The sequence below is a fragment of the Melanerpes formicivorus genome, unplaced genomic scaffold, assembly GCF_026170545.1.
Source record: "Melanerpes formicivorus ecotype bairdi unplaced genomic scaffold, bMelFor1.0.p_v2 SCAF_42, whole genome shotgun sequence".
Classification (NCBI taxonomy): Eukaryota; Metazoa; Chordata; class Aves; order Piciformes; family Picidae; genus Melanerpes; species Melanerpes formicivorus.
Genome location: NW_027142394.1, coordinates 5,762,461 through 5,787,914, shown reverse-complemented (window position 1 = coordinate 5,787,914; position 25,454 = coordinate 5,762,461). Strand labels below are relative to the sequence as shown.

Sequence of the window (25,454 nt, the reverse complement as noted above, 5' to 3'; positions counted from 1 at the left end):
TAGGTTAGACTTGATCTCTGAGTTTTTTCCCAACCTGGTTGGTTCTATGATCACGAGCTTTTTCACCATTATCCATCTTCCTAACACATACTCTATCCTTCCAATAACTTCAAAACACTGGCAGCTAAAAACAGTGCAGAGATTCAGCACCAGCACTGCTTGTATTAAAAAATAAAGTGTGGTAAAGATCTTATGCAGAACCAGTTGTGCTGTGCAAGAGTTACTGCAAAGGCTTACAGAGCCCAACACCTAAGGCTGAAATGGCAGGGGCATTATCAAGGGTCTGCCATTCCCCATCCCTGAGTACTAAACACTACAGTAGAAGGACATGCATTCTCTTCTAGTGTTATTATGCTTTTGTGGCTAAACATTTGACCTGCTACAGCTTCCTGGCAATAAACATCTGGAATTAAAAGCCACAAAATCATTAACTTTTGTTAAACTTGTTAGAAAATAGAAATAGAAAAAAACAGGTTGGAAAAGACCTTTGAGATCATCGAGTCCAATCTATCACCCAACACTATCTAATCAACTAAACCAAGGCACCAAGAGTCCCATCCAGTCTCTTCCTAAATATCTCCAGTGATGGTGACTGGTGAGGGGTTTGGAGCACAAGCCCTATGGGGAAAGGCTGAGGGAGCTGGGATTGCTTAGCCTGGAGAAGAGGAGGCTCAGGAGAGACCTTATTGCTGTCTACAACTACCTGAAGGGTGGTTGTAGCCAGGTGGGGGTTGGTCTCTTCTCCCAGGCAACCAGCCCCAGAACAAGAGGACACAGTCTCAAGCTGCACCAGGGGAGGTTTAGACTGGATGTTAGGAAGAAGTTAAATGTTATTCTCTAAATACCTTTTAATTTTTCCCCTCCTTAAAAACAACATCCTACAAAAGCTTTTGTTTAAAAAAAAAAACACCAAAACAAACAACAAAATCCATCTTGAAGACTTTTAACAAACTATTCCACACATAAATGCTGTACTTTTTCAGGGAACAGTTCTAAGAGACCATCAAGACAAAGAGAGAAATGGAACACCAACAGCATTCGTTAAGCACTTCCTGAAGAATCCCAAGGGTTGATGCACCTTGCTTCAAGGAGCACAGCAAAACAGAGTGCATTAATCTGACACCCACCTCTTTGTTCTTTGGAAATCTTAGAAATGACCACTGGAATATTATGTTCTGCTCCACCCTGCAGACAAAAAAAAAAGGCAATTTTGTCAGTCACTGGAAACACCTTTCTATTTAAAATTATACTTTCCCCTTTCTCTAACTGCAATTTTCAGAGAGACTGAGACAATAATTGATTTGGCATTTCCTCCTTAAAGAAACAGATAAATTAAGAAGTAGATTTATTCCTTATTGCCTTTCATCAGCTCAGGCAGTGGACTGAATGCTGCTCAAAATTACAAGGCCTGAAGCAAAAGGACATTAGTTTCTGTGAATTCTGGAGGGCTCAAGGTATGAAATCGTGCCCCACAAAAGCAAAATGGCCATCACAGTACAATGGCAGCCACACTGTGACCCCTTTCATACTGGCAAGAAACAGGTAAACAAAGGCCCAAGAAAAGCAAGTATGGACTTTTCATCTTAAAAGCAGCCTTTATTTGTTTCCATCTCTGTCACACAAGCACAAAGAGTGAGCAAAGCAGTGGGGTAAGTAAAAAGAAACAGGAGGAAAAAATAAATAAGAAATGGAACAGTAGGTATTCAATATATCAGGTGAAAGAAAGGAAGGCTGGGAGGTATTTCAACAGTTCAACAATTCAATGCTGTTCCTTCACTCAATTCGTCCTGTTGGGACTGGAAACATTCATGGTGCTTTAGAATAAAGAATTAAAAGGCATAATAATAAAAAGAAAACTCAAAGGAAAGGAAAAGGCAAATACACAGAGACTTTTTTTTTAACTGTATAGAGCATCAGAGTGTGAGCTGGAAGGAAACCTGTGCTAATTCAGATCATCAGAAATGACAGTTTGCCACACTTATGTTGTCTAGGAATTCTAGTTAAGGGTTTGCTTACTCTTCAGCAGACAGTTTTTCTTTGGAAACAGCTCTCTTGGGTCCAGGCATCAAGTCTCAAGATGTATAAAGGACTGAACAGAACTATTTTGATGGTCTAAGGACCAGGACAGTTCAGAAAAAATTAGACTAATTGTTGGACTTCAGCATCCAAGAAATTGTGTTAATAAAAACCTAATCACAGAATGAATGGAGAGCAAGAGCATCAGCTAAGCATGCACATAAATGTGAGCAGGACAGGTGCACATGCTTGCTGTAGAGATGTCTTATTTTATAGTTTCATAGTTTCATTCAGGGTTGGAAGGGACCACAAGGATCATCTGGTTCCAACCCCCCTACCATGGGCAGGGACACCCCACACTAGATCAGACTGTCCAGAGCCTCATCCAGCCTGGTCTTAAACACCCCCAGGGATGGGGCCTCGACCACCTCCCTGGACAACCCATTCCAGGGTTTCACCACTCTCATGGTGAAGAACCTCCTCCTCACATCTAGCCTGAATCTCCCCACCTCCAGCTTCATTCCATTCCCCCTAGTCCTATCACTACCTGAGATCCTGAGAAGTCCTTCCCCAGCCTTCCTGTAGGCCCCCTTCAGATACTGGAAGGCCACAATTAGGTCACCTCGGAGCCTTATCAAGTCAAACTTTGGAAAGCCAACCCACATCTCAGATCTATGATGCCACTCATCATTTAAAAAGAGCGAGCAAAACACAGCCAGGAAAACGGCACTGTAGAGGATCCAGGTAGCCAGGAGTCAGGCTGTAACTGCAAACCTTAATTTATTTAACGACCTATTAGTTTTATTGCTGCAGGAATGCTGCTCTCCAATACTGAGACACATGATGTTCTTTCAGAAGTCACACACTTAGCAGCTTCTTGGGTCACATCTCTGCCGCTCAGGTTTGTCATAAATGTTATAAATGACTGAAATACGAGACTACATTTATCAGTTCCTCCATTTAACTCCGTGACTGTTCCTTCACATGAGGAGATTTAACTACTGAAGGTTCTAAAGGGGCTTTGGAAATATGAAAATAATTCCTCCCAAAGAGCGCAAAGCAGATCAGTTCTGCTTCAAATTCAATCACACTTTCACCATTAACTTCAGTAAAGCAAAACATAAAACAGGGGATTTTTGTCCTTTCAGGCCTTCAAAGAGTGGATTAGAAGCAATCTTTTAAAGGGCTTAAATTCAGGTTTTGTGTAACAATCAATCTCACAAGCAGATTTTTGTTTTTAAGCAGTTAGCTAAACCTCTGATTTTTACCAATCAAGTTGGAGCACTCAGGTTATAATGCAGAAGAAAAGAGTTCCCCTCATAGATGAGTCACCAAAGGGTAATTAGTTTCATTTTGGAATTATTAACATTTTGACCTTCTGCTTTTCTGGGTGGGGAGGGGAGGAAAAAAAAAATAATAATAAAAGGAGTAAAAGATCCCAGGGGTCCAGAATACTTCCAATATTTACTCTAGAGAAAGTTAAAAGGTGATTGACCATGTGAGAGTCCTAATAGCAAATGAGTATTTAAAGAAGCAGAAAATAAAAAGGCATGATAATGGCCTGGGGCTGAATGCCAAAACTAGACAAATTCGTATCAAAGCACAGCAAATATTTTGGAGAGTCATTAATCACTGTACTGCTGTAATTCACACCTCAGATGAACTACACCCTCTGATATACACCTCTGCAAGTCACCCAATCACCAAAGTCCTCAGATTTGCTCTCAAAATCTCAGAAGACCTTAGTGTAACCAGGTATTTCTATGGCACCAACTAAACAAAATCTCACTCACTCATATGCTTGGGTTTATACTGACATGCATTATTTCATCCTTTTTCAGTGAACTGCAATGATGTTGGAATAAAATAACTTGGGTGCTGTTAACTGAAGGCATGAGAAAATTTGACCACAAAGCAGCAATTAGATTTCCCTGAACAGAGGTCTTCAGAGGGTCAACAAGGTAACAGCAAGTACATCCAGACATATTTTAAGAGCTAGTATTTCTACTCAGCAGTATTCTTACAAATGACAACACAAATGCCCATTAATCCCTCTTCTGAGTCGCTTCTTGTAAGGTCAGCACTAGCAGATGTTCACAGGGAAGTCTAGACTTCCACTTCATATGCATAATTTAAGGCTCTTTGCATTCATGTGAACCACACTTTGCTTTCTCCATCACTATCTTGAGACTGAAGACTGCTGTGTTTAGAAGATAAAATTAAAGGTGCATTGAGATTCTAAGGTCAGGTTTTCAAAACCATAATTATGCTGACAAATTATCAGACCTTCCTTCCCTTTCTCCCTCAGAAAGGGCCACTTACATATGTTTTTAAATCTTACTAAAGAAAGCAAAAATATGGCACACAATATAATGCTTTCTTTGCTGATCTACAGCAAAACAAACAATAACACAAAACAATACAACACTTTCTGTCCTGCTAATGAATTGCAGTGAATTGATGTGATGGTCATAGGAGAATTGATGATGAATTCATTGCCTGTTCCATGTGCCTGCCACTGTAATTTAGCACTCATTAATAACCACTTAGAGTGATGTTGAACAAAAGTAGTCTATGCAATTGCAAACACTTTTCAGCTCCTATCAAACCTTATTGCAGTTGCTCTGCTTGAAACTTAAGTGAATGCTCTTTCCATTGCCTTCCATTCCATAGAGCAGTGTAGTTGCTGGTTGACTACTGTGATGGTATCTAACATCCCAGACTGTTTGCTCTCTTGTTTTTGGTCCTTTAAATTATACCTTATCCTCATTACAAGTAACATTAACCATATACAAAGATGCTTTTTGTGCAACATACCATAATAGACCATTAAAAACCCCCAACATCCTACCTTTATACTTAATCCAAATCCTCCTACAGTCTGTCTTCTAATTGTTACTGTTCTTTCCTGGAAATGAAATAAATCCAAGTTTTGTTAGATTTAATGGTTTGGGGTTTGTTTGTTTCTTCCCCCCCACCCCCCCACCCCCCCCCCCAACATCTATATTCAAACTTCACTCAGTTGTTTCTCTGCTTCCATCCTACATTGATTTTTCTTGTTTTAATACACTCGTCAGTTCCTGAGTGTGAAAATCCCATGAAACCCATGCTGCAGAGTAAAAAGACAAAGTCTGGAAGAGAAACAGAGGTCTTATCTCAATCAAAATTCATTTGCTCAATTTGCAATGTACCCACAAGCAGTGCAGTGAAGAACAGAACTGTATAGAGTTTAACAATTAGTGCATATCAGAAGTCTTAATCTCAACTAGTCCTAAATGGATCCCATATGTACATTGAGCACTACATGCTGATAAAAGCACATAAACTGCACTGCTGTAGCACATTTTCCACTCTTTTTATCCAAAAGGAGTACAGCCTGTGTACTCCAAGACCACTCAGTGATGTGAGCCAAAGGAAGCTAAGCGTACATGATCCAGCTTAGACTTCCATTATCACATTTGTTGTCTACATTACACCAAACAGAGGGCAAGTCAGAAGGGCTCCTCCTAGGATCCTTAAATGCAAGATTCAGAGCAGTGTTTTAGAAGCTGCTTCCTGGAGGAGGGGAGAAGAAAGAAAAAAAAAAAGTAGTTTTCATTTTATTGAAAAAACTCAAAGCTGCTGCCAAGCTGTCAGCATTTTCCATGCCTTTAACTCAGAAAATTCCTCATCCACGCATCTATTCATTGACTGGAAAGAAGAGCTAAGGGTTTTGCCAAAAAATATTCTTAGAGCTCTTCAGTGAAACAGAAGCAATGGGTCTTTTAGGCTTTCATTAAAGGGCATTCAATTTTCACCTGAAAAAAACATTATTCTATTCTATTCTACTAGGATACCAAACATACAAACTTTGTGAGATCACAAATACCACCTTAAAATGAGGCCAGAAGTAAAGAATGACCATGGGAGCACACAGAAACAGGAAAGGAACAATCAGAATCTTATGCAATCAGTAACTATTTATATTTAGTCAAGAGTTAATGTTATTATGAACAACTCCACCTTAGGGCACAGTAAAGGTTTAAATATGTTATGCTGACTGTTTTGTGACGTAAAAGAAACTTTAGAATTGCTAAGCTGACTCTTAACAGTAATGGTTAGTAATCTAATGAGATCTAAAAATGTCTGTATGGAAGCAGCCAAGTGACAGTTGAATAAAAGGAAAAAGGAACTCTACAACTCTTCATAAAACCAAGTTAACAGCTTGTGAAACTTCACTAGTCCATTAGTCAACCTTTTTATTACCCAAGAAGGCCAATGGCATCCTGGCCTGTGTCAGGAACAGTGTGGCCAGCAGGAGCAGGGAGATCATTCTGCCCCTGTACACTGCACTGGTTAGGCTACACCTTGAGTCCTGTGTCCAGTTCTGGGCCCCTCAGTTTAAGAAAGATGTTGAGTTGCTGGAACATGTCCAGAGAAGGGCAACAAAGCTGGGGAGGGATTTGGAGCACAAGCCCTGTGAGGAGAGGCTGAGGGAGCTGGGGTTGCTTCTCCCAGGCAACCAGCACCAGAACAAGAGGACACAGTCTCAAGCTGTTCCAGGGGAGGTTTAGACTGGGTAATAGGAAGAAATTCATCATAGAGAGAGTGATTGCCCATTGGAATGAGCTGCCTGGGGAGGTGGTGGAGTCACCATCATTGGAGGTGTTTAGGAGGAGACTTGATAGGGTGCTTGGTGCCATGGTTTAGTTGATTAGATGGTGTTGGGTGATAGGTTGGACTTGATGATCTCAAAAGTCTCTTCCAACCTGGTTTATTCTATTCTATTCTACTAGGATAGCAAACACTACATTTTCAGTTTGAGACACGGGTGTGTCTGGGCAGTCATCTCACAAGAGTAAAGGTATGAAAAACAGATTTGTCTAAGTCCAGATAGAAAACAAGACCTCTCTTCACAGCGGACAGAACAGACAGCAAGGTGCAGCCCGTATGGAAGAACATGGAAAAGAGCTAAATGGGTGCAGAAGAAAACAGTAGGTGGGAAGAAAAGAATCTGCATGGCAAGTGACACGAAAAATGTGAGGGGGGGAAAAAAGGAGGAAAATGTTAGAATATGATTTTAACATAAAAATGAAATATAAAGTTACAATCATTGGCAGCAACTTCACAGATCAACCTGTTAACATTTGCTGCCATAATATCTTCAAGGCCATGCTCTCATATACCTCTCATTCCCTATTAGTAATCCCACATTTTGAAATGAGAAAATGCCATTAGATTATCTTTTCCCCCCAATTAATTATTTCTTACATACTCAAGAAGGAAGATTTTACATCCTCTTCTGGCAGTTCTTTGCTCTTTCACACTGGTATTTTGTTGTTGGTTTGGGGTGTATTTTGGTTTGTTTTTTTGATTAATTGACATGAACAGTCAAACTCTACAACTCATTCTGAGTGCAAAGGACAGAGCACACAAGTCAGCCACATTTCCAGTGGGAATTAATAGTGTTAACAAGGCTTGCCAGCAGTCTTGCTCATCTGCTAACAACTTCTGCTGCGTGACACTCAAAGTTTGTTTCTTTATTTCAGTTTCTCACACAACTGGAGAAGGTTGGCAGTAAGAGATGGCAGCAGAATGTCTGGTCAGCTGAAGTTCCCCTCCCTCTACAGCCATGCGGGAGAGACTGGGGACAGCAAACACAGCCATGTGATGTAAAGTGCCTATGCTGAATGGAATGAGCAAGAAGGCTCAACCCTTTTCTTGCTCACACTTGTAAATACTCCTAGTTCTACAGCAAGTGCCCCAAAGCAGAAACATTCACCTAAATATCTACTGTGACGGTTTCGCTCACCCACATGAACAAAAGCTCGGCTGAACTCAGTTGGGGAAGCAAAAATGGAAAGCTGTTTTACAAGCAATAATGGAATGCAATGAATATGCACAAAACTATCACATCTACTTACCAAAACTCTGCTCAGGATTTATTTCAGAAAGTACCACATATCATATAGAAATAAAAGAGAGAAAGCCCCACACCCAAAGTCAGAGTGACTGGCCATTGGACTGGGCTGCCCAGGGAGGTGGTGGAGTCACCATCACTGGAAGTGTTTAAAGTAAGACTGGATGAGGCACTTAGTGCCATGGTTTAGTGGATTAGATGGTGTTGGGTGACAGGTTGGACTTGATGATGTCCAAGGTCTTTTCCAACCTGGTTAATTCTGTATATTCCCATGGTCCCAGCTTGGTCATGAACACTCTCTGCAGTTCCATGACAGCTATAGGTTCCCGCTTCTGCCTCACATCAGGCCCTGCCATTGATCGGTATTTTGGGTCCTCAAAATGGTTTCAGTTTACAATATTTTTCTTCTTCTAGGAGGAAAAATTTATTCCAGTGGAGAAAAAAAAAAAACAAACATAAAAAAATATTCCACTCTTTAAAATTTGGCTTTACAAATGGCAGCCCTGTGTTTGAACCTCAGGAGTTTGCACTGCCTCTTATGTAGGTGCAGAAAAAAAACCAAGCTGGCTTAGGTTGTCCCTAAATAATCGTATTTACATCTGTCAGTTCTGGGTTGTCACTTAAAGGCTGTCCAGATTGGCAGGAGAAAAAAAAAAAATTACCACCATCTGATAGATATTTGACGACTTCTGTGAAAAAAAATGGCTTCACTCCACTGAGTAGCTGACAGATACCAACGTGACAGAAAAAAAATACATCACTCTTCTTACTGGGAGCTTTGTAACAAGAATGGAAAAAATGCTTGAAAGGTGACCTGTCTGTTCACATATTTGCAATTCTCTCCAGGACAGGGAGTTTCACTTTGGCACCATTCATACTAAGCCATCCCACATCAAAAGAGTAAGTAAACACAACACAGAAAATAAATGAACCCCCCAGATGCTTACAACCATAAGCTTTTCACTTTCTTCACGTTGCTAATGTTAACTGCACTTGGTTCACCTAGACCACAAACATCAAAAGAAAATTTTAAACTCTCAATAGAGAGTGATCTGATGCAAGAGATTTATAATTCATTCCTGGAAAGTCTAGAAAACTCTAAAATGCTCAAGGAAGAGAAATGTAATGACTGCATCTAACAGTCAACTGATACATTCTCAATATAAACTTGTATGTCAAAACTTGTAATACCTTTATCACTCTGGGCTGTTGTGTAAAGTTGAAGAGCTCTCTCTAACACAACTTATTTTTTGCTAACACCACATGGGCTTTGTATGGAGTTATAAATCTTTCAGAGTTGATTTTTGCAATAGCAAAAGGACAACTTTAAAAAGCGAGCTATAGCGTGGCCTTATCTTGACAAGAAAAAGAAGAATGATTGTGTGATTAGTAACAGCAGAACTCAGGTCTGGATGCAGTTCAATGATTTAAGTCAGTGTTACTTTCTGACTTTGGAAAAGATGTTTATTGATGAAGGCTTTTTCTCTATCAAAAACCCAATTAAGTCCATAGGTTATGTTCAGATACATTTGTATTAACCTCAGTTAAATCCTTGGACAAAAGCCATAGCACTCAGAGAGTGGCTGCTCTATAAATTCACCAAAACCTGAGTGCACTTTTTAGTAGTGCTGAACTGTGAATGATCTTCACATCAATCCTCCCAAAAGACTCAATTTAAAATAAGAATTAAATATACGTATATATATAAAAGAAATTATCAAGGTTTAATTAAAGAAGTGCATTACTGCACAGCAGCATAGTATCATAGCATCACTCAGGGTTGGAAGGGACCACAAGGATCATAGTTTCATAGTTTCATAGTTTCATTCAGGGTTGGAAGGGACCACAAGGATCATCTAGTTCCAACCCCCCTGCCATGGGCAGGGACACCCCACACTAGATCAGGCTGGACAGAGCCTCATCCAGCCTGCTCTTAAACACCCCCAGGGACGGGGCCTCGACCACCTCCCTGGACAACCCATTCCAGGGTTTCACCACTCTCATGGTGAAGAACCTCCTCCTCACATCCAGCCTGAATCTCCCCACCTCCAGCTTCATTCCATTCCCCCTAGTCCTATCACTACCTGAGATCCTGAGAAGTCCTTCCCCTGCCTTCCTGTAGGCCCCCTTCAGATACTGGAAGGCGACAATTAGGTCACCTCGGAGCCTTCTCTTCTGCAGACTGAACAGCCCCAACTCCTTCAGTCTGTCCTCATAGGAGAGGTGCTCCAGCCCTCTGATCATCCTTGTGGCCCTTCTCTGGACACCTTCCAGCACCTCCACATCCCTCTTGTAATAGGGGCTCCAGAACTGGACACAGTACTCCAGGTGGGGTCTCACCAGGGCTGAGTAGAGGGGGAGGATCGCCTCCCTCGACCTGCTAGCCACACTTCTCCTGATGCAGCCCAGGATCTGATTGGCTTTGCGGGCTGCAAGTGCACACTGAGAGCTCATGTTGAGCTTTTTGTCCACCAGCACCCCCAAGTCTCTCTCCTCAGGGCTATCCTCCAGCCAGTCACTGCCCAGCCTGTATTTGTGCCTGGGATTGCCTCGACCCAGATGCAGGACCCTGCACTTGCTCTTATTGAACTTCATGAGGTTGGCCTGTGCCCACCTCTCCAGCCTGTCAAGGTCCCTCTGGATGGCCTCCCTTCCCTCCAGTGTGTCTGCTGCACCACACAGCTTGGTGTCATCAGCAAACTTGCTGAGGGTGCACTCAATGCCACTGTCCATGTCCCCCACAAAGATGTTGAATAAGATAGGTCCCAGGACCATCTAGTTCCAACCTCCCTGCCAACTACATTACTGAAGTTAGTAGTGCTGAATTGTGAATGATCTTCGCATCAATCCTCCCAAAAGACTCATAATTAATATATATATATATAAATAAAAGAAATTATTAAGGTTTAATTAAGAAAATGCATTACTACACAGCAGCATAGAACTACATTACTTGAAATGAGAATCATCTCTGTGGCATCCCCAGGTGAGTTAGCAGTATAGTAGTACATCTCTAACAGGACCTTTAAGAAAATTTAGTGAGAAAGAAAACTGTCCCAATAGCTGAACTTAGCAATTTGCCAGCTGCTCATAGTTTATTTTCAGTCTTTTAGACAAACAGGAGCCGATTCAAATCATCCATCTTGACAGATAGTACATTGTCATATCCTTGGTTCATGGATCTCACATACAAATGCACTGTTAGAAATATTTCTAAGCTCAACTAGCAAATTAATAAAGCCCATTAAAGAAGGAAAAAAAACAACAAACCACAAGTAAGTCTCTAGACAGGTTAATTACTTTTCTTGATAAAACACCAAAATAATTGGATTTAATTTGGACTAGTACAGGCACTGCCTTCTAGACTCCGAGTTTCACAAAATGTTCTCATCTCAGATTTGACAATTCACACTGGAGTTAGATCTACAACAGACATCCATTAGCAGCAGAAAGCAGAACTCACTGTGTTTCTATCTCTTGGAAAGCAATTCTTCTTTGTTGCACACAAAGAAATCTCTGTAATACTTATGGATGCAACTGATTTAGTCTCTGATGGAATGATCTTTGATAGCTTTGTGGAATTGCCACAGGTCCCTCACTAACACTGTCATTTTGTTCAGCCTGCTAAGGAAAGAGATGCTTTCTTTTTTTAGTGTTGAACACTGTTTATGTTGCTTATCATCTTCTATGCATTTTGTTTCCTTACTCCAAGCTGTACATAATGAAAGAAGAAAGTAGGTTCCTTTGCATCCCTTTAATTTTGGGAAACTAGAGCTGTTTTCCACTGAGAAGGCAGTGTTCTAAATTAAGAACTAGGTCCTTATCCCATCCACCCACATTAAGCAGCACCTCATTCCTAAGGAGCCATTGATTTAATTTAGATTATTCCTCAGGATGCAGATCAGGATACCCTGGAACGTTAAGTGCCTGTTTAAAGCCTGTCCTGCACAGAGGAGCATGCAAATTGATTCAGACCCAAGAAACAGAGGAGATACTGTTCTGAACTAGAAACATAGTAATAGCCTTTCCTCCCTCAGCAGTGCAGAAGTGATTAAGTAAAAAGCTTATAATCAAATGATTTGAAGAGTATTTATTTAAAGAGATTAAAAATAACTGCCTATGAAATCTAACAAACCTATTGGTTGTGAGTTAGAAAATGTATTTTTTTATTCCTTAAAGTTTATTCCATGAGGCATTCAGTGTCAGCTGCTAACAACACCACTTGCTCTTGCTCCACAGAATGCATGTAAAAGAAAAATAGATGTGATCAGTCATCTAGAATGACAGAAAGAGCAAAATAAAGTCAACCAAGCAATGTAAAAGATCAGGGGGAAAAGAAAAGAAATAAAAGCCTTTAATAAATCAGGAACAGAAATGAGTGAAGAAGGGGAAAAAAAAAAAGAAGCCTGTGAGACTTGTTTGATCCTGCTATACAATCAAACACATGACTCCAGATGATTTAAATGGTCTGTGACTAAAGAGTTAACTGTCTGTGAAACGTCAAACATCCTTAGCTGGAATTAACCTACTGATTCAAGACCTAGCCTTAATCCTAGAGGAAATCAGGGTAAAGTGCTCACAAGTCACTAACCTGACAATAACACTTCCAGGAGGAGAGAAACTAATCACCACACTAATATCAATTAATGAGTTATGGATTCAATATGCAGACAAGAGAGAGGGAGTGTAACTGGTGAAGCAAATCATTCACTATTTCCTACAGTGCCACTGCAAAATTAAGAAGGGTAAAACTTGTAAGAGCAAGCCTTGCTGGGAAATGGGAAAAATAGAGATGCAGTTCATGAGGACATTTAAGTAACAGCTTCAGCAGAGCTACTAGATTCTGCAGCACAATAATGACAGTCATATTTTAGTGTGATAAAACCTTTTAATGAGTAATGTCAGAAGGGGTTTGGTGGAGTAACGGTGCCACAGTGCGTGTTGCTAACTGAACAACTACAGCCTGAACTTGAACTCCTAACTTCTTTTTATCTGGGCTGCATTACAGTGTGCTTGGTAAAAGGAGCATCTTTATTTTATACAAAGCACACAGACCTCTATTAATAAATTGTATTTATACAGCATGAAACTGTCAGAAGGCAACATCAGACTTGTCATGCAAATGAACCCAGCCTGTATGGAGACAGTGCAGGCAGCCTGCTCCACTTGTATCAGAGAAAAAACCCAGAGCTGTTCACCTTGAGATGTTCATAACAGTAAGATGGATTCTTCTACACATTTTTCCATTCATCTTCTACACTGTTAGCACTGCTAAAACCCTACCAATTTATTTCTGGTTTCTGCTTTTTATTATACTTGTATTTAGAGATACAGGGATGTGGTAACAGCAGCAATTAATTAATAAAACAGACAAAGCATAGCAGTCACATAACATTTGCATAAACAGCTACTACATTACTGTTCCTCAAAAGATTTAACATGAAATCCTATGATAATTTTATTTAGCTCAAAGGGAGAGCAGAATGTTTATGATAGCTTCCCATAAATCTTAAAAATAACTCTACAAAATATAATTACAGCAGCTATAAAAATGTCCATAGAAATTAAGACTAAATGGTTTCTGTTGTTTTCTCAGTCATCTCCTTGAATTAAATGAAAACTCAGCATTGCAACAGTCCAAAACCTCCAGTACTGTTGTAGACAACATTTTACAGATCTTCCAAATAGTTGTCTACAAAGCTTAGTTTCTGATCCACAAACTGCAGTACGATGCCTGAACAAGAAATCTGACACATCATGTACAAGAGTAATACAGAAATCACACTATTGACATGATGTGGTGGTAAAACCAGTGACCTTGCAGCAGGCTGCAATCTGGTGGTGTGCTACCACTTCAAGCAACCTAAGCAACAGCAGACAGCAGATCATTCATCCACCAGCAAAGCCCTGCCATAACAGTTACCCATAAGGTGTCTTATCAGCTCTGCAGACAACACTCAGGTATGTAAGTACATTGAGATGTCTGTATTCACTGCCAAAATCACTGCTTTTGTCACTCATACCATACTCAGTGGGAAATGTAGAGGAAAAAAAAATGCTGTGGTCATGCATGCAACAACTTACTGCTGCTTCTTAGATGAGTATTGCTAAGATTTACTCTCAACAGATGATATTAAAACACACAGTGGCAAAAGGATAAAATGAAGTCTCAGAACATGGGGGGTAGCTGTGCACACATAAACACAGAGCATTCTTGCCTGGTATAAAATACATCTTAAAGAAAAAGTAAAAACTACTTACACCAGAATAGAAAGGCTCACCAGACACACAGATCACATCCTGCTCCTGGATCATCAAAATATCTTTGGCTAAGTGCAGTCGCACTTTGAAAGGCTCCTGGTTACCATCCTGCAGCAAACAAATCCCTGTCTTTGTCTTCAAAGAAAGGAATAAAGGGATAAAAAAAAAGTTTTCTCAGTTAGCACTTTGCATTGCTAGAAGTGAAACTTTGAAACAGAACAGCTGAGAAATAGGTACAGTTAGCATAAATACACCAAATAATATCCCAAACTCTTACCAAAGATCAGTCTATTTATTTACTGTGCTCAGGCGACAAGAGAAAAATGGTTAGAGTAGCAACTAGTGAAGGCAGGGTTTGCAATAATAAAGAATTATTCTGCCTATAATTAATTTGTGAAACTCCTTTCAAATTGCTTCAGAACAGCTGATGTTCTTTCCATGTCTGTATTAAATGATGATGCCTCACTCGGACATGAAATAAAAGCGACTGTTTCACATATTACACCATTTTTAACTCACAAGTGCACAAAGTAACACTTCCAAACTAGACAGATGTGGGCACTAACAGCCTACAGCCCTGGAGATATTCAAGGTGAGGCTTGACAGGGCTCTGTGCAACCTGATCCAGTGGAGGATGTCCCTGCTGAATGCAGCACGACCTTTAGAGATCACTTCCAACCCAGACCATTCTGTGACTCTATGAACCCACTGTAGGCTTTCTGTGGTACAACTGTGAGTATAACACTGATTTAGGCTTTTAAGGTCCTTTTCACATGAGAAGGAAGTAAAGACTAAAACAAAGGAGACTGAATAAAATGCAACTTCCTCTAGTAATTTGCTTTTTACCCCACTTCTGTATTTTGCATTTATGATAAGAGCTCTGTAGGATTCTTCAACACACAATAAACGACTTTCCAACAATGCAATAGTGTCTTTGTGGTAGTACCTGTCTGTGCTACCTTTTGTGGGCATTATACATAAGGCTGAGCAGTGAAAAAGTCTGTACATGTAAGCACCTGCAGTATTTATTACTTCCCCCCAAGAAGCTGTGTTAAAAATAGCACTTCACATATCATTTCATAAAATGGATGAAAGTTACACTGGTTAGAACATCGCTGGCATGAGAAATGCGCTTACAAATGTGTAGTTTAGCAGTATTAGACACACCTACACCTATTTGCATGGCTACAGATACATCTGAATGCATGTATCTCAGGGGGAAAAAAAATCCTACATGAAAAGTATTTAAAAACTTGGACTCAGTGTCAACATCAAAACTCCCATCGTCTTCATTCAGGTCAGACGAGATCAAGGAAACAAAAGTCTTGCTGTGAATTTTAACTGCCAAGGCTGACCTGGCTCAATCTGAGGGCTCTTTCTCAGACATGAGGTTAAAAGAGGATTTGGAAGACCTCTCCATAACGTGCTCTGATACATCCATTGCCTGGAGAGAACAAACACAAATATGGAACTGCCCGTAGGAAACTGGCAGGAGAAAAGTTTAAATTGCTCTCAAGAAGCTTTAGAAGAGGTGGAAAGGTCGAGGACAACCTTTAAATAGCTCTATACAATGTTCTCCATTGACAAACTGTTCTGTCACTTCTGCTCCACGTTCAACGCTCAAACTTATGAAATTGTTTTCCCTTGGACACCAGTGGCAAATGTGTGTAACTCAGCCATAACTTTGAAAGTGGCTCTGAAGTAATTTTCACTCTTGCTCTAAACTAAGTAAAAAAGAAGAAAAAATGAAAAATTCCACATACTGAACTCAGACTGAGGTCAGTGGAAGCTCTGGTCATAAGATATCATACATCCTTGTAGTACAAGAAAGCTGGGGAGGGACTTTTTAGGGTGTCAGGTAATGATAGGACTAGGGGGAATGGAACAAAACTAGAAATGGGGAGATTCAGATTGGATGTTAGGAAAAAATTCTTCCCCATGAGGGTGGTGAGACACTGGAACAGGTTGCCCAGGGAGGTGGTAGAAGCCTCATCCCTGGAGGCTTTTAAGGCCAGACTGGATGCGGCTGTGAGCAACCTGATGTAGTGTGAGGTGTCCCTGGCCCTGGCAGGGGGATTGGAACTAGATGACTCTTAAGGTCCCTTCCAACCCTAACAATTCTATGAGATAGCAACCAATTGGCATGGACAGAGAAATGAAATAAATGGGTTATGAAAGGAGTTTTCAGTGCCACTGAATTATTTCTTTTCGTATCATACATAAGATATTATGACATTAAAATAAAGGGAATGTAAAACAGTTAAATTGGCCTGGCCCTTTCCTTACAACTTCTGCTTTACAGAGTAAAAGGACTGCTCTTTCCATGGAGTTGTGAAGTGAGCAGTAAGTGACAATGGGACTTGGACAAAGTGAGCTGTAAATAACTCTGGTCAAACAAAAGGGGCTAGTCTACAAACATCTACCACTTCTAAAAGCTCTCTCACCTGCAGAAATACTGCAGTCTTGCCTTTCCTTCTGATTTACAGCAATAAACCAGCATACAGCGTGTCAGCCAAGGCACTGTAACTGTCAGTGTGTGCCAATGCAAGGCATCCTCTCCTGTGCTCAAGTATATGAAAAATTGCCTCACCTTACAGCAGACAGGAATAGAGAAGCACAATTCAGATGGTAACAGCTTGCTAAACCAACAAACCTCGACTTTGTTTCAGCCAAAATGGCCAGGAACATTGCCCTGCTCATATTTGTACCTCTCTACATTCTTCATCCTATTGGTAAGAACTTGGCAGCTGTTGTAAAGAGGGCAAGAAAACTGTCAGAAGTTGCCCATGTTTATGAAGCAGATGAGGTAAGCTGAGGAATAGATACGGAAACAATAGGCAGTGGTGAAAGAATGTGTTTCCATGTGGGAAAGGAGTCAGTGAGTTCAAGCACAAGCAGTGATGAAGGAAGGCAGCAGCACCTAGGTGAGAGATGCAGTGAATGTTGTACCTGAACAGTTCTGTCTCAGTCATCTCACTCTACAACTTTTTAAGCTGGGTTAGACAAGAATGCTGATGCAGCAAGAGCTGATGTCCTTGGCAGGAGTTTAGAAACTGCTTGCTGTTCCTGAACTAATGTAACTACAGAGGGGCTGAACACTGACCCCTCTTTGCTTTGCCACATCAGTTTGTGTTCAGCTTCCTACTTCAGATCACTATCAGAGAGCAGCACAGGCTGGCAGAGCCCTCAAGGCAGACTGTTTCTACAAAGAGCATGGCTGCAGCAGCAAGGCAGTGAAAAAGGCTACTTGAAAACCTTTTTCCATCATACCCTGACTTGGAGCACATCTGTGCACATTGACTGTGTGTTAGATCTGGCCCTTATTAACATCCCTAAGAGGAATTCAGAAGCACTGCATACCATGAACAAGTTGGTGCAATATCTATGCCCTTCACAAATACCTAATTTCAGAGAAAATATGCATGGAAACTACACTTTGTGCATTTATGCTGGCAGCAGAGTCTTTCCCAAACACTGAGACACATCTTTACAGTTACCTGTTGATTTCAAAGTCAATTTCCTTCAGGACTTCATATATATATATATATATATATCTATTATCTGGCCTAACTAAGGCTACTGACAAGCTTCATGTTGAAGAATTTTCTAACTCACATTTTTCCCTATTTGTTGTTTTCCTTGGCATTCTAAAGTTTGTTCTGGTGGAGACTTATTCAGCATTTCAGGCAGTTTTAAATACTCTGCAGTGGAAGTTTTCAAGAGATGACTGCACCTCTTGTTTATGCTAGGATACCTATTTCTTTTCCCTCATGATAATAAACTAATTTGGTTAGCTTAAGTCATGAGGTCTGTGGTGACAGGTTGGACTTGATGATCTTTGAGGTCTCTTCCACCTTGGTGATTCTGTGGTTTAGTCATGAGGTCTGTGGTGACAGGTTGGACTTGATGGTCCTTGAGGTCCCTTCCAACCTTGGTGACTCTGTGATTTTAGGTTAACATCAGTGGGAAGACTTCCAACAGATATCCCAGAGCAGCTTAGTCCATGAATGAGTAGAAGAAAGGAAGAGAATGAAAAGAAAAAGATCTCAATGCATTTTCATTCATTCATGGTGGCCTGAATTTCTACTTTCTGCTTTGGCTGGTATGTCCTAAAAGAAATTAAACCTCTTCACAGAATCACCAAGGTTGGAAGAGACCTGAAAGATCATCAAATCCAAGCTGTTACCACAGACCTCCTGACTTTCAGTCCCAAAATGTATCTCTGCCATCCAGAATTTGATGCCAGTAAGAAGAATAGGTTGCAGAAACTGCCTTAGATATATGTGTGTAGTTCACTTGAGATGAACAGCTACATTTTTGGATGCTTTAATTTGAACTGAGGCTGACCTCTGAGTGCTTGGAGATACGCCTGCCACTGCTTTATAATCACAATTACAGTAATGAAAAGGGAAATTGAATCAGAGGTTTAAGGTGGCAATGGCAATGAATACAAGGGGTAGGAATATGTGTCAGAACCACATAAAGGATGTTTCTTAAACGGCCCAGCTACTCGTTCTGTGGAGGTGTTGCTAGCGTAAGTGAAAAGCATTTACACTGTCAACAATTGGAATGCAGCCCAGACACACAGAGATGTGTGCAGCTTGTCACTCAGAGCCTCTTCTGTCAGATACCAACTTTTGCCAATACAAAGGATAGAAAGCCCACTCCTGCACGTGAATGTTACACTCCAGCCTGAATGAACTGCAGGGAAATGTTGAATTTGGACTTCAACTTTTTTCCTTTGATTTTGGAGGCAGGTATTTGGCTATGGTGCTCTTCACAGGTGGATTTTCTGGCAAGAATAAAGTCTTACAGAGGATTTGCTGGGGTTTTTTTCCTTTGGTACAGTCTGATTAATTCAATATGTAAATTAGACATTTGGAAAATAGACATCTTTATATATATGTGAGCTTCTAAGTGAACTAAGGCACTTTCTGAGAGCAAAAATTTTCATTTTCTGATGCTGTAAGGAGACAAGTTTTTATGTCTGAACTGCCAGTGACCTTACTGGGACTAGATTATATCATTATTAAAGTCAAGGTCAAGAGGCAAGACATCAGAAAATTGAAGGCTATTGCAAGAACATGCGTGTTTCTTCAGATTTAATTCATTACATTCTTATGGACAGTGTAAATTGCCAGTCATTTTCCATTTGGGGATTGCATTCCGAGTTAAACATGGATTTAAGAGGCAAGGGAGGCAAGGGAGGCAAGGGAGGCAAGGGAGGCAAGGGAGGCAAGGGAGGCAAGGGAGGCAAGGGAGGCAAGGGAGGCAAGGGAGGCAAGGGAGGCAAGGGAGGCAAGGGAGGCAAGGGAGGCAAGGGAGGCAAGGGAGGCAAGGGAGGCAAGGGAGGCAAGGGAGGCAAGGGAGGCAAGGGAGGCAAGGGAGGCAAGGGAGGCAAGGGAGGCAAGGGAGGCAAGGGAGGCAAGGGAGGCAAGGGAGGCAAGGGAGGCAAGGGAGGCAAGGGAGGCAAGGGAGGCAAGGGAGGCAATCACAAATCCATGGTATCAGAAATTCCAGCACTGCCATTTGGATAGAATTTACAAACAAAAGGAAATTATGAGCTTTAGGCTGTAAAAAAAGACATAAATGAGACTAGAAATAGTCCCAAATAATATATAATAAATTTATAATTGAAAGCCACAAGGGAGTCAAAATGCTGCTTAAAAATTAAAACACAATCTGTGGCAGGCAAAAACTCCCCAACAAGATGGATACAGAAACAGAGGTCACTAGATCTGTGAACAACATGGCAAAGTTTGGGAAGTCCACAGGAATGCTCATAAGATTCATAAAGCAGAGGACAAACAATTCACCCATTCAAAATAATCCTTGAAAGGCATGAACATAAATGGGATATTTACAAAGTTAAGAAAGTTGGAAGTTACATGAGGGAATAAAAAAACCACCACCAGTCAAGTTAACACCAAAAAAGGATAAGATCTCAAAAGCTATAAAGCTGCTTATGCAGCTTGTTCATAAAATACATGGAAAATTTCAACTTAAAAAACCCCCACAAACCTTCCAGTATCTAAGAAGGAAAATGTTCTAATGCTTTATAATCATCCCAAGTCTTCCATTTCATCAGAAGAGCATTTTCACTGCAGAGGACAGTATTATGTCAGAGATTGAAGTTATCTTCCAAGAGGTAGTTTTCAGAATATAGAATAAGGTCAAGTGAGTACAGGAAAGCATTTAAAGAACCCAGTGACTCTATGATTTATGCTCTTGTAAAGTTCAGAAAGATCAGGATAAAGGCTCAAAGAGGAGCTGGATAGCCTTCTGGTTTAGAAATTGTTGAAATACAAGAACCAGTACAATGGATGCATTTGCTGATCAGGGAGGAAAAAGAGCACGGAATCCAAAGCAATTATAACCTTCTCATTATTGGCTAACTGGTAGTTTTCCTCTAAAACAAAATAAACCTGTAAGATCTCATCTTTGTGTAGTGCCATTTGAATTTTCTAGCACAGAAGGTATTTCCTTGCAGAATAAAACTACTTTAAGATGCTTTGAAAAGCAGCACATCCTACAGATAAGCTGCCTAGGAGGAGAAAACAATCATTAACATCATCAGAATCATCTTGAGATTGACACCAAACTGGACCTGCCTACATATAGGTGGTTATAGTCAATGCTTATTATAGGTAATAGCCTATAACAACAACAATAAAAAGAGAAGAGAAATGGAGCTGAGCAGCAGGTTTGGGGAGAACTAAATTGATCACTGGGCTCCACTGACTATTCCACCTCCAGTAGGAACTTGGGCACAAAGGGCATGTGCAGATACCTGGAAGCAGGTAAGACCACTTCAGTGTCTTGCATGCATGAAAGCATCAGTACTGGCCAGCAGCTGGGAAGACTGGGGCCCTAATGGCTGGGCAGACTGTCTAAACCCTTCTGCCAGAGCCATCCATACTGTATATACATATGCAATGTATTCTCACAAGGGGGTCTCCATCCTGCTCAGACAGAGAAGGGAGCAGAATGAGGCTGTTAGTGCAGTCTGTGTGAGTCAGGTGCTCTCTGGGTAAGTCACCTGTGTGACTGGTCATACCCATAAGTACATACACAGAGGATCACAGAATTGTTTTGGTTGGAAAAAAACCTCTGAGATTGAGTCCAATCATTGACCTAACACCACCATGGTCATTAAGTCCTATCCTGACACCATTAAAACCACGTCCTGAAATACATAAATATCCACGTATGCAATCTAAATGGATTCCTGCATTGCATGTGTGTGCTCTGTGTGCATATGCCTGCCAGGGATACATCTGCATTCTCACTACCAGCTGGATCTGAGCACACAGAGCTGCAATAACCTCCCCTCTCTTGGGCTTTCAGATGCAGCTCTGTTCTGTCCCCAGAACAAACCTCAGAGTAGATGAAACAATGACAGTGCTGAAGTTTGAGTTAAAAATTACAGTATGTGTAAGCATAAGGCTGATGCTGATTTATTTAGACAGAATTTTTTTGATGAAAGTAGGATGATAGTCCATATTTTATTAACTTTGATTAGTTTGGGAGGAAAGATGTAGATAAGAGTTCCCAGAATTTCTTGGAAGTGACACCACTGAAAAATGGCACACAGCTCATTTTACACAAAGTAGATAAACCGGGGTTGAATTTGCTTCATTTAATTCTATTCATCTCAAAGCTAAAGAAGCTTCTTTATAACCTCCAAATCATTGGTACTTTTTAAGATGGGTGGAGTCATCCTCTCCTTCCCTTGTCTATCAGGCATTGGAATAGGCTGCCTAGGGAGGAGGTAGAGTTACTATCCCTGGAGGTGTTCAGAAAAGTTTGGCGTAAACGGTTTTGAAGTTGTGAAAATGCACTAAGCCAATCTGCTCATTGACAATCACAAAGTAAATCAGATGTCCCTTTTAATATCTACAAATCAATCTCCTTTGCTTTCAGGCAAAGTTAGTATGCCACCTCTGGTAGAGGGAGACTGAAGTACTCTCCACTGACATTATGAAGCTATACTTATTTTAAGCAAAAAAAAAACCCCACTCTATTACCTCATCAAATCAGAATGGAGTTGCTTTTCATCTTGGTCATCTTCACAGCTTCCCTGCTCTCCCCACATACCTTTTCCCATACTTCTACATTTCACCCTTGATTTTGCTGAACAGTGCCAGACAGGTTTCTGACTCGATTTTTTTTATCCCCCCATGTACAGGCTTTCAGATATAAACACTTCACTAAGAGCAAAGCTCACACAAAACACAGCTGCCTGCACCTACATTGTGCCTAAAGAGGCAAATTGGGAAGGACAGAGGTGAGGGCTAGAGATGAATACACCCAGGCAAATTCTTTCATCTTCTACTACAAAGCCTGTCTGTAACCATAAAGTGATCAGCTGAATAACTTGTACTTGATTATATAATTCATCTTCTTTCAGGGAAAGAAAACAACTGTGAAAAAAGGATTTTGCATATAAAAAGGATTAAAAAGTTCACCACTTTTGATTCTACTATTGTTTGAGGAGAAGAAATAGCTGATCCTACCTCTTCACAGGTGGTCCTGAAATCCATGTGCTATGACACAGCAAGCGATATTTGTCTAAAATGGAGAGAAAGATTTCATTAGAATGAAAAAAAAAGGTATCAAAACCCATAAGAGTTATCTGTCTGAGCTGAGCAACTGCACTTCTCTGTTAGGTCCAGTTATAGGCATTGCTTTAAAAAGGAAATGATCAAAGTCACAACAGGATTAGGACGAGGAAGGTGTCAGAAAGTGCTCCTGGTTCTTACGAAGTACACAACCAGCTTCCATCAAATATAATCAAAGTAGTGTTTATGTTCCCACAACCTCCTCCCTTCCACTTACTTTGCTCACTGCCAATGGAAAGGTCTTCTTTTTCTGATTTTTTTGTAATAGACTATAAAGTAACAGAAATGGAGACAATTAAGTATTGCTCTTTAGCATATCTTTTCACTTCTAAAACCCTTGTGGCTTTTCTTCGTCCCTGCCTCCCCCTAATTAAAGCCCCTTATGCATCAATACCTTCTGTCTCACATTTTATTAGCATACCTAATCTCTGCAAGGAAGTCAGTGTCATTTACCAGCGTGCCCACTCTGCAGAGATATTTGTGAGTTGAAAAAACAAACACCACCCAAATGTTAGGAAAGTCAGGAAGATGTGTGAGTGCTGGCAAAATGTCACACCAAATCCTGTGATTATTACTTCGCCTGGCCTTTACTGAAGTGTATTCATCCCAGTGCACACTTATGCATTCATTTGTTTATGAGATAAAGCCACTGGAACAGGCTGGTGTCTGAGGATAACACCGGTATCCCGCTGCTGGTTCTGCAATAGAACTGCTCCTGCATCAGCCAATAACTTTTCCAGGAAACACTTCCTGGGCAAACCAGCCATTTCATTGAATGACTGCAGAAATTAAACCTGTAGCAAAATCCTCTCCATCAAGCATTTTATTGCCGTTCTGTGTTAAGCGTGTGCTCGCAACTGCTTGCGCAGACAGTACCCAAAGCTTCAACAAAATTTTCCCCCATTTGCCCAAGTTGAAATGAAAATCTAAAATCTATACCTCACATAGTAATAATAAAAACAATAAAGCCTCTTAGTCTCTTAATTAAGTCTCCTAATTTCTTTTGTTGCCCTGGATGCAGCTGTATTAAACCCAAGCCCACGCACACGTATGAGGTTAATGTTCTCTATTTCCTGAGCTCTGCCTGAGCTTTTGCTCTAGATGAAATTCTAGTGGAGTGAGCCTAGGTTGCCTTGGTCACAAAGGAGGAATTTAAAACAGACCCATCATCATTCATTTCTTATCAGCTTCACTAGCGCTTCGAGATCCAGTAAAGAGCTATCTCTGCTCTCCAAGTGCTCATAAGAAGTAAGGTCTCTATTGCAATCCTAAAGACTCTTGCAGGAAAGAAGCTTTTCCTAGTATCTAAACCTCTTCTGGCACAACTTGAAGCCATTTCCTCTACTCCTATCACTAGGTACTTGGGAGAAGAGAGCAACACCCACCTCACTACAGCCTCCTTTCAGGGAATTGGAGAAAGCAACAACATCTCCCCTCAGTCTCCTTTTCTCCAGCTTAAACAACCCCAGTTCCCTCAGCTGCTCCTCATAAGACTTGCTCTCCTGACCCTTCACCAGCTTTGTTGCCTTTCATTGCATATAAATGTTGTCTCCCACTACCTGTTGATCACTGATGAATCTACCTGCCAATCACTTTACTGATGCTTGTTTTTAACCCTTACATGCTTAATTACAAATAGGAAACACAGAATATACAAACACACACTGTCTTGACATCCATCCCCTATCAAACTAACTTCTCTGGTTCCCACAGAAAAGTCACACTCAGAGCTTCCTCCAGAAAAGTTGGTGAGAGGCAACTTTGTGTTCTGTGACAAAAGCTTTTACTGTTAAAATATTGCCTGAAATGCAAAGTTGGAACGACAGAACTCTCAACACAAAATCAGACTCATTGCAGTGACTGCACCTATTTGTTTCTCAAGCACCCAATCACTCAGCTGCTTATCTTTACAGTACAGCTGCCACTGCTTCTGTATCTTCTGTTTCCCACCAATTCTTGTCTATAGCTGCACACAGGAAATTTCAGCCCATTATCAATGTTGTTCTTCTATCAGCACTTCTATAACTTGATATTTTATAAACAGCACATCAAAGGGTTGATGGCAAAAGTGCAGCACCTCACAAATCAGCTCAGTGTCACTGGTTCCAAAATTTACACCCTGAACAAACACTGTGGACGATCGAATTACAAGAACACATCTCATGCATCACACAGAAATTTTATGATCTTATTGCTGGGAAAAGGCCCCCGTTGCTAGTAGCTATCTCCTCCTGTAATAGATGGAAAAAAAAGGCAGGAAATAGAAATATTTTCATTTTTAAATTACTTGGTTTTATAAAATAATCATCTGTGAAGCCCACTGCTGACAGATATCCTTTACCAGCCTCTGGCTAACCTCTGCAACTTCCTTATCTACCTGATCACAGACACTTTCCAGCAGAGAGCCTTTCCAGATCTCTTAAGAGCTTTCTTCAATCTCATCTAAGCAGCACACTGGTTACCAGCCCACAGCCCCCTTCAGCCTCCCTATTTGATTTTTATTCGTCCCTCTCCATTGTTCAGTTGTTTTGGGACAAACCACACTATCACCAAGGTTGGAAGATACCTCGAGGATCATCAAGTCCAACCTGTCACCACAGACCTCATGACTAAATCATGGCACCAAGTGCCACATCCAATCCCCTCTTGAACACCTC

General features: G+C 40.8%; 1 protein-coding gene across 6 annotated transcripts in view; it reads right to left on the bottom strand.

The window, feature by feature from the left end:
* SNTG1 (syntrophin gamma 1) overlaps positions 1-25,454 on the bottom strand; it is a 273,334-nt gene that overhangs the window by 105,060 nt on the left and 142,820 nt on the right. For 4 of the 6 annotated variants that reach the window (XM_068158802.1, XM_068158799.1, XM_068158804.1 and 1 more), the window contains 4 exons: positions 22,693-22,747; positions 14,177-14,311; positions 4,868-4,924; positions 1,128-1,185 (listed from right to left, as the gene is read on the bottom strand). In XM_068158802.1, the coding sequence (XP_068014903.1) occupies positions 1,128-1,185; positions 4,868-4,924; positions 14,177-14,311; positions 22,693-22,719 (277 nt within the window). In that variant the 5' untranslated portion in view covers positions 22,720-22,747. Of the gene's footprint in view, positions 1-1,127; positions 1,186-4,867; positions 4,925-14,176; positions 14,312-22,692; positions 22,748-23,014; positions 23,034-25,454 lie in introns of those variants that run through there. The other 2 variants (XM_068158803.1, XM_068158805.1) reach the window with 2 other exon arrangements.